Source organism: Heterodontus francisci, chromosome 14 (genome assembly GCF_036365525.1).
Source record: "Heterodontus francisci isolate sHetFra1 chromosome 14, sHetFra1.hap1, whole genome shotgun sequence".
In the NCBI taxonomy this organism is placed as follows: Eukaryota; Metazoa; Chordata; class Chondrichthyes; order Heterodontiformes; family Heterodontidae; genus Heterodontus; species Heterodontus francisci.
This window is the reverse complement of record NC_090384.1, coordinates 35,553,679-35,564,046: the sequence shown is the minus strand read 5'-3', so window position 1 is coordinate 35,564,046 and position 10,368 is coordinate 35,553,679. Positions and strand designations below refer to the sequence as shown.

The window sequence follows — 10,368 nt, the reverse complement described above, 5'->3', positions numbered from 1 at the left end:
TCTTCCATGTGGCTCACATGGCCTAGCCAACTCAAGTGCTGCTGACTCAGTAGTGTATATAAGCTGGGGATGTTGGCCGCCTCGAGGACTTCTGTGTTGGAGATATGGTCCTGCCACCTGATGCCAAGGATTCTCCGGAGGCAGCGAAGAGGGAATGAATTGAGACGTCGCCCTTGGCTGACATATGTTGTCCAGGCCTCGCTGCCATAGAGCAAGGTACTGAGGACACAGGCTTGATACACTCGTACTTTTGTGTTCCGTGTCAGTGCGCCATTTTCCCACACTCTCTTGGCCAGTCTGGACATAGCAGTGGAAGCCTTTCCCATGCGCTTGTTGATTTCTGCATCGAGAGACAGGTTACTGGTGATAGTTGAGCCTCGGTAGGTGAACTCTTGAACCACTTCCAGAGCGTGGTCGCCGATATTGATGGATGGAGCATTTCTGACGTCCTGTCCCATGATGTTCGTTTTCTTGAGGCTGATGGTTAGGCCAAATCCGTTGCAGGCAGACGCAAACCTGTCGATGAGACTCTACAGACACTCTTCAGTGTGAGATGTTAATGCAGCATTGTCAGCAAAGAGGAGTTCCCTGATGAGGATTTTCCGTACTTTGGTCTTCGCTCTTAGACGGGCAAGGTTGAACAACCTGCCTCCTGATCTTGTGTGGAGGAAAATTCCTTCTTCTGAAGACTTGAACGCATGTGAGAACAGCAGGGAGAAGAAAATCCCAAACTGTGTAGGTGCGAGAGCACAGCCCTGTTTCACGCCACTCAGGATAGGAAAGGGGTCTGATGAGGCGCTGCTATGCTGAATTGTGCCTTTCATATTGTCATGGAATGAGGTGATGATACTTAGTTACTTTGGTGGACATCCGATCTTTTCTAGTAGTCTGAAGAGACCACGTCTGCTGACGAGGTCAAAGGCTTTGGTGAGATCAATGAAAGCAATGTAGAGGGGCATCTGTTGTTCGCGGCATTTCTCCTGTATCTGACAAAGGGAGAACAGCATGTCAATGGTTGATCTCTCTGCACGAAAACCATACTGTACCACACTACCTCAGGGTAGACACGCTCGGCCAGCTTCTGGAGCCTGTTTAAAGCGACTCGAGCAAAGACTTTCCCCACTATGCTGAGCAGGGAGATTCCACGGTAGTTGTTGCAGTCACCGCGGTTACCTTTGTTTTTATAGAGGGTGATGATATTGGCATCGCGCATGTCCTGAGGTACTGCTCCCTCATCCCAGCACAGGCAAAGCAGTTCATGGAGTACTGACAGTATAGCAGGCTTGGCACTCTTGATTATTTCAGGGGTAATGCCGTCCTATCCAGGGGCTTTTCTGTGTGGTGTAGAGTGGTATAATGTTTATAAAATTTACCTTTGCTGCAAAAACTTGAATGCCTTCACAATGGAAGATGCTTATCAGTACATTTTAACAGATGGGCTTCTGCACATCAGAAGAAGTAATTATAGGGTAATGTAATATTAAGGCATGTCACAGCACACTATGCCACAAAATGGTAAAACCTGTGTTCTCAACTATGATTTCCCCATTCATGAAACAATCCCCTATCTCAGTGATGCCATTATGGAAAGGCACTGAGTTTAGACAAAATGCTTTCCTATCAGAGATAAGGGGAATTCAGAGGGATAATCAAGCCCCTGCTATGCTTTTCTTTCATACTCCTTTGAAGCTGCTCTTCCAGTAATATAGGTGTGTAGGGCCAGGTTGCCTGCCTCGCTTCCCAACTAGGGATGCTGCCAGGAATGTAACTGTGAGACTGACTCCCAAATGAGGAAGATACGCTATAGCAATATTAATGAAGACAATATTGCATAAAATGTGGTATTTTTAAGGATTTAAAACTTCCCAGATTTGAAGCATCAAGTTGGTACTGAAGAACTTCCAAGTTTCACTGATAATTGTTTTACATTTTCTGACGTAACAGATCACCTGTCAACTAGGTACTGTTAGTGATAGTGTGATTGCTTGATGCTTCTAATCTGGGAAGTTTTAAATCCTTAAAAATACCAAATTTTATGCAATATTGTCTTCATTAATATTGCTATAGCGTATCTTCCTCATTTGGGAGTCAGTCTCATAATCTGCCTGATTTTTCTTAAATAATTCTTAGTTGCTTTACTTAAAATTAAGATTTTATAAAGTTTTTTTGCATGTTTAAAAGGGCACTATCCTCACACGCAGAGAAAAAGTACTTGGAATGTTTTCCCCCTTATTTGCTTGCTGCAATGTAAAATGTCGTTATGGCACATTATTGACAGCGCAATTGCAGCCAGTAGAAAACAGCCTTCCTTAATTTTACCTTCTGTCCTAAAATGACCACTAGTAGACGTACAAAAGGTAAGTTGAACAAAAAAAGCCTTGTTACATGCGCACAAGCAACTTAATAAAAGCTGCGCATGAAACAGGGTAAAGTCAAAGTGCCAACCCCTTGTGGGCTGGGCGGCCATGTGCCTTCACTCAATTCTGACCCCGATTTACGACAGTGACATGCTTCTCCTCCCTTCCAACATTAAGCAATGTTGTAGGAACTAACGTGAGGCGGGAGTGATTTTAATCCCTAACCTGCCGCCCATCGAAAGGCAACCGAACAATAGGAATATGTCGCGATTTGCCCAAAGTTTGACTGAGCTCCATTTTGTAATTTGTGAACGGGAGCACACCAAACTTAATACAAAAGCACTGCAGACGCAGAAAATGTTAAATTAAAAAATAAGAAAGTGCTGGAAATGCTCAGCAGGTCAGGCAGCATCTGTGGAGAGAGAAACGAGTCGATCCGGCAGAACCGTGAAGTGAACGGTGTTCCTTCCTCAGGAGGAGGAGGAGGCGGGAAGCTGACTCACCTGAGTAAGGTGGAGGAAGGGGCGGGATCTCCTGCCTTCACTGATGTCACCCTCAGGGTGTCGCCTCTTGCGCTGCAGCTGAATAAGAGCGGCTCGCAAGCAGCGAGGTCGTCGTGCGGATCCTGAGGTGTGCGCTTTTAGATCTGCTGAGCATATGGACTGATTGGATATATGATAAATTCGGAGAACTTCCTCGGTGAAGAAAGTTGCTTTAAAGATGAATGTGACGCCAGAGAGTTATTTTCTCAAGTCCGCCTTGCCAACGGACGCCCCGGTCTCCACCCTGGCCATGCCCTCGGACGTGGAGCTGGACCACAGGAACGAATACCCACAGCGGGCTCAGCACAAGAGCATGAGGGTCCAGGAGCAGGTCCTCACCATGCTCAAGAGCAGCAGCAGCCAGGCCAGTGGCTCGGTGCGTGGAAGCTCCGTCAGTGGAGGTAAGCAAAACACATACCAACAGGAGCCTGACTTCAAACCCTGCCGCCCAATTTATCTGTTTGGTTTTTGTGTGTGCGCGCTTTTTATTCCTCCAACTTGTGTCTGGAATTCCCGGTACTTTCTCCGCGGCCACCCCGCGTAATATTCGTTTCCAGTTGCTTTCGAGTTTTATGGTCTAAAGGATTGCTTCGAGTTCGTTCAATTTGATGCTGCAGTGGAATTCTTCAAGCTGTATTGCGATTATAGATATGCCCTTGTTTATGTGCTGAGTTCGAAATGTATGGAATCTCAAATTGAAAACAGGTTCAATCTGCCTCTTTTAATGAAACCTAGAACAGAAAGTTGTTCGGACTGTCTTCAAACTACGGATACTATGTACAGTGTGACTGTAGGGCAACATCGGGCGTGGTCCTGCTGTGTAAAGTTCAGGGTTGTAGGCAGATCTGATCTTGTGTACAAAGGTGTCACTTACAGGTTGCAGCGCTAGTTCTTAACCCTTTTTGGGCAATCTTAATCACAATCGCAAGTTCTAGATACTATGTATAGTTCGGAGTTCACAGGGTAATTACATTCCATTTTCTTTTTTGTACATCGTTTGAACTTTTTTTTTTAGTTTAGAGATACAGCACTGAAACAGGCCCTTCGGCCCACCGAGTCTGTGCCGACCATCAACCACCCATTTATACTAATCCTACACTAATCCCATATTCCTACCACATCCCCACCTGTCCCTATATTTCCCTACCACCTACCTATACTAGGGACAATTTATAATGGCCAATTTACCTATCAGCCTGCAAGTCTTTTGGCTTGTGGGAGGAAACCGGAGCACCCGGAGAAAACCCACGCAGACACAGGGAGAACTTGCAAACTCCACACAGGCAGTTCCCAGAATTGAACCCGGGTCGCTGGAGCTGTGAGGCTGCGGTGCTAACCACTGCACCACTGTGCCGCCCTGTGTTTGGTGACTTCTACATAACCACTGTATGGTAACCATTATTTTACATATAAGCCACTGAAGAATATAAATGAACTGACAACAAGGCACAAAAAGCCTTTCCACTTTTGTGTAGATCAATCACACCTGTCTACCCTTTTTCCTCCTTTCTCTCTCAAAAATGTTTTTAATTGGCTCTTAAAGCCATTTTATATTTATCAATTTGCTGGCTGTAATTCGCCTGGGTCAGCTTTGCCAATCCCCTTCAGAGAATGGTGAAATTAACGGGTCACCTTGAAGTCTTCTCCAGAGAGAACAAATCCCTTAACCTTTTCTCATAATTTGCGAACAAAGTTCAGCTACAGACTGCAAGACACAGCTCAGTCATACTTCATGGTAGATCCACATCCTACATCAATAATTAAAGTAATTACAGATATGATAAAACTGTATCTGTCAGTACTGTATCTACCGTGTGTCAGTCGTGCTGCTGCTGAGCATGATACCTCCCACTCTCCAATTAGCTACTATTCAGCACTAAAGTTCTTGGCGGCCTTTTCAACCAGTACAAAATTTAAGTCTTTCTGTGAACTTGGTGGATATTTGTTGAACATTACATTGTGTGTCTTTTGTTTCAAGGAACATCATGGAGTTTAGATAAATTTCTTAACTTTTGAGCTTTGCTGTTACTTTTTATGCTGCCATCTGAAACTCTTAAAACATTAGCTTTTTGAGAAACACAAAATATGGGAAAAGATTATTCTCAAAGCTCCTATGGAAATCAATGAGTACAGAAGGCTTCTGATGCATTCATTGTGTAACCTCATCTGGTAGTTCTTTACACAGCATCTTGTAACTTCCTTTTTTTTAAATGGAAAAACTGGCAAGCTAATCTTGTGGATATGCCAGTCACCACCCATCTCTAATTTTTATGTTGCAAGTAACATTCGTGCCACACAAGTGCCAGGCAATAACTATCTCAAACAAGAGAGAATCGAACCATCTCCCCATGATATGCAATGACATTACAATCACTGAATCCTCCACTATCAACATCCTGGGAGTTACTATTGACCAGAGACTGAACTGGAGTAGCCATTTAAATACTTTAGCTTTAAGAGCAGGTCAGAGGCTAGGAATCCTGTGGTCAGTAAATCACCTGCTGACTCCCTAAAGCCTGTCCCCCACTTGCAAGGCACAAGTCAGAGGTGTGATGGAATACTCTCCACTTGCCTGGATGGATGCAGCTCCAACAACACTCAAGAAGCTCAACACCATCCAGGACAAAGCAACCTGCTTGATTGGCACCTCATCCACAAATATTCACTCCCTCCACCACTGACGTGCAGTGTGTATGATCTACAAGATGCACTGTAGTAACGCACCAAGGTTCCTTATACAGCACTTCCCAAACCTGCGACCTCTACTACCTAGAAGGCCAAGGGCAGCAGACACATGGAAACATCACCACCTGCAAGTTTCCTCCAAGCCAAACAACATCCTGACTTGGAACTATATCACTGTTCCTTCACTGTCGCTGGGTCAAAATCCTGGAATTCCCTTCCCAACAGCACTGTGGGTGTACCTACACCCTAAGGACTGCAGCAGTTCAAGAAGGCAGCTCACCACCACCTTCTCAAGGCAAATACTGATAGGTAATAAATGCTATCCTAGCCAGTGATGCCCACATCCTATGAATGAATTAAAAAAAAAATTGGAGATACTGAAGAGAATACAGTTTTTAAAAAAATCCTTCAGCATCTGAATCTTATCAAATTTGGCTTCCTTGTAAGTATACATTTTAGACAACTTCAAAAAGACTTCGAGTGTGGAGATTAGATCTTTTACCACACCAGATTTTCATAGGATATATTTGTGTTAATATCTTTATCAGTGATTACTTTACTAAAGGTCTAACAGCAGAGTTGTTCTCACTAATGTTCCCATTGCTACCACTAAATACAGCACTTTTCCAGCAGCTGTAAAGTCAGTGGGCCTATGATATTCAAAAGCAAACATCTATTGAAATGAATTAGATATTCTATAGTTGTCATGTACTTTTTGGAAAAAAAAATTTAGCTCCACTCTTTCCAATGAGTAAGAGACCAGGATTTCTGGAATTAATTACTTGTCCAAATTATTGAACTGTGATTCAGAGCATGGCTGAAAAAACTTCCCTCTTTCAGTCTCTGCAGATTTGCTGCCTCACATATCCATCAAATCAAATTTGGTGCCACCAGCGAGGAAGTACTTGAAGCTAAACTATAGGCTCTCACATGACTGCTCCTTTCACCTTGCCTTCCATTATTACAAAAAAGATCTTATTACCTTTCATTAGCAGTGCAGCTCCTGCAAATTCTCTGAAGTTAATACTTCAAGATACATTCCAGGCTTTATAATTAGAATTAGAACATTACAGCGCAGTACAGGCCCTTCGGCCCTCGATGTTGCGCCGACCTGTGAAACCATCTGACCTACACTATTCCATTTTCATCCATATGTCTATCCAATGACCACTTAAATGCCCTTAAAGTTGGCGAGTCTACTACTTTTGCAGGCAGGGCGTTCCACGCCCCTACTACTCTCTGAGTAAAGAAACTACCTCTCACATCTGTCCTATATCTATCACCCCTCAACTTAAAGCTATGTCCCCTCGTGTTTGCCATCACCATCCGAGGAAAAAGACTCTCACTATCCACCCTATCTGACCCTCTGATTATCTTATATGTCTCTATTAAGTCACCTCTCCTCCTCCTTCTCTCCAACGAAAACAACCTCAAGTCCCTCAGCCTTTCCTCGTAAGACCTTCCCTCCATACCAGGCAACATCCTAGTAAATCTCCTCTGCACCCTTTCCATAGCTTCCACATCCTTCCTATAATGCGGTGACCAGAACTGCACGCAATACTTCAGGTGCGGTCTCACCAGAGTTTTGTACAGCTGCAGCATGACATCGTGGCTCCGAAACGCGATCCCCCTACTAATAAAAGCTAACACACCATATGCCTTCTTAACAGCCCTATTAACCTGGGTAGCAACATTCAAGGATTTATGCACCTGGACACCAAGATCTCTCTGTTCATCTACACTACCAAGAATCTTCCCATTAGCCCAGTACTCTGCATTCCTGTTACTCCTTCCAAAGTGAATCACCTCGCACTTTTCCGCATTAAACTCCATTTGCCATCTCTCAGCCCAGCTCTGCAGCCTATCTATGTCCCTCTGTACCCTACAACATCCTTCGGCACTATCCACAACTCCACCGACCTTAGTGTCATCTGCAAATTTACTAACCCACCCTTTTACACCCTCTTCCAGGTCATTTATAAAAATGACAAACAGCAGTGGCCCCAAAACAGATCCTTGCGGTACACCACTAGTAACTAAACTCCAGGATGAACATTTGCCATCAACCACCACCCTCTGTCTTCTTTCAGCTAGCCAATTTCTGATCCAAAGCTCTAAATCACCTTCAACCCCATACTTCCGTATTTTCTGCAATAGCCTACCGTGGGGAACCTTATCAAACGCCTTACTGAAATCCATATACACCACATCCACTGCTTTACCCTCATCCACCTGTTTGGTCACCTTCTCGAAAAACTCAATAAGGTTTGTGAGGCACGACCTACCCTTCACAAAACCGTGCTGACTATCGCTAATGAACTTATTCTTTTCAAGATGATTATAAATCCTATCTCTTATAACCTTTTCCAACATTTTACCCACAACCGAAGTAAGGCTCACAGGTCTATAATTACCAGGGCTGTCTCTACTCCCCTTCTTGAACAAGGGGACAACATTTGCTATCCTCCAGTCTTCCGGCACTATTCCTGTCGACAATGACGACATAAAGATCAAGGACAAAGGCTCTGCAATCTCCTCCCTAGCTTCCCAGAGAATCCTAGGATAAATCCCATCTGGCCCAGGGGACTTATCTATTTTCACACTTTCCAAAATTGATAACACCTCTTCCTTGTGAACCTCAATCCCATCTAGCCTAGTAGCCTGAATCTCAGTATTCTCCTCGACAACATTTTCTTTCTCTACTGTAAATACTGACGCAAAATATTCATTTAACGCTTCCCCTATCTCCTCTGATTCCACACACAACTTCCCACTACTATCCTTGATTGGCCCTAATCTAACTCTAGTCATTCTTTTATTCCTGATATACCTATAGAAAGCCTGAGGGTTTTCCCTGATCCTATCCGCCAATGACTTCTCGTGTCCTCTTCTTGCTCTTCTTAGCTCTCCCTTTAGATCCTTCCTGGCTAGCTTGTAACTCTCAAGCGCCCTAACTGAGCCTTCACGTCTCATCCTAATATAAGCCGCCGCCTTCCTCTTGACAAGCGCTTCAACTTCTTTAGTAAACCACGGCTCCCTCGCTCGACAACTTCCTCCGTGCCTCACGGGTACATACTTATCAAGGACACGCAGTAGCTGCTCTTTGAATAAGCTCCACATTTCGATTGTTCCCATCCCCTGCAGTTTCCTTCCCCATCCTACGCATCCTAAATCTTGCCTAATCGCATCATAATTTCCTTTCCCCCAGCTATAATTCTTGCCCTGCGGTATATACCTGTCCCTGCCCATCGCTAAGGTAAACCTAACCGAATTGTGATCACTATCACCAAAGTGCTCACCTACATCTAAATCTAACACCTGTCCGGGTTCATTACCCAGTACCAAATCCAATGTGGCTTCGCCCCTGGTTGGCCTGTCTACATACTGTGTCAGAAAACCCTCCTGCACACACTGGACAAAAACTGACCCATCTAAAGTACTCGAACTATAGTATTTCCAGTCGATATTTGGAAAGTTAAAGTCCCCCATAACAACTACCCTGTTACTCTCGCCCCTGTCGAGAATCATCTTCGCTATCCTTTCCTCTACATCTCTGGAACTATTTGGAGGTCTATAAAAGACTCCCAACAGGGTGACCTCACCTCTCCTGTTGCTAACCTCGGCCCATACTACCTCAGTAGACGAGTCCTCAAACGTCCTTTCTGTCACTGTAATACTCTCCTTGATTCACAATGCCACACCCCCCCTCTTTTACCATCTTCTCTTTTCTTACTGAAACATCTAAATCCCGGAACCTGCAACATCCATTCCTGCCCCTGCTCTACCCATGTCTCCGAAATGGCCACTACATCGAGATCCCAGGTACCAACCCATGCTGCAAGCTCACCCACCTTATTCCGGATGCTCCTGGCGTTGAAGTAGGCACACTTTAAACCAGGTTCTTGCTTGCCAGTGCCCTCTTGCGTCCTTGTAACCTTATCCCTGACCTCACTACTCTCAACATCCTGTACACTGGAACTACAATTTAGGTTCCCATCCCCCTGCTGAATTAGTTTAAACCCCCCCCGAAGAGCACTAGCAAATCTTCACCCCCCCCCCCCCCCCCCCGCCCCGCCCCCAGGATATAGGTACCCCTCTGGTTCAGGTGAAGACCATCCTGTTTGTAGAGGTCCCACCTACCCCAGAAAGAGCCCCAGTTATCCAGGAAACCGAAACCCTCCCTCCTGCACCATCCCTGCAGCCACGTGTTCAACTCCTCTCTCTCCCTATTCCTCGCTTCGCTATCACGTGGCATGGGCAACAACCCAGAGATAACAACTCTGTTTGTTCTCGCTCTAAGCTTCCACCCTAGCTCCCTGAATTTCTGTCTTAAATCCCCATCTCTCTTCCTACCTATGTCGTTGGTGCCTATGTGGACCAAGACTTGGGGCTGCTCCCCCTCCCCCTTAAGGATCCCAAAAACACGATCCGAGACATCACGAACCCTGGCACCTGGGAGGCAACATACCAACCGTGAGTCTCTCTCGTTCCCACAGAACCTCCTATCTGTTCCCCTAACTATGGAGTCACCAATGACTAATGCTCTGCTCCTCTTCCCCTTTCCCTTCTGAGCAACAGGGACAGACTCTGTGCCAGATACATGTACCCCATTGCTTACCCCTGGTAAGTCGTCCCCCGCAACAGTATCCAAAACGGTATACCTGTTGTTGAGGGAAGCGGCCACAAGGGATCCCTGCACTGCCTGCTGGTTCCCTCTCCTTCCCCGGATAGTTTCAATTAAATCCCTAACTCAATGCCTGCTGGACTTTGAGTTGCCTCATTCA

At 45.2% G+C, this 10,368-nt stretch overlaps 1 protein-coding gene across 2 annotated transcripts in view; it reads left to right on the top strand.

The window, feature by feature from the left end:
* The first annotated feature begins 2,484 nt into the window (after nt 1-2,484).
* LOC137376966 (plakophilin-3-like) overlaps nt 2,485-10,368 on the top strand; it is a 71,330-nt gene continuing 63,446 nt past the window's right edge. The window contains exon 1 of one of the 2 annotated variants that reach the window (XM_068045986.1): nt 2,485-3,300. In XM_068045986.1, coding sequence (XP_067902087.1) covers nt 3,078-3,300 — 223 coding nt within the window. In that variant the 5' untranslated portion in view covers nt 2,485-3,077. The remainder of the gene's footprint in view (nt 3,301-10,368) is intronic. The other variant, XM_068045985.1, reaches the window with a different exon arrangement.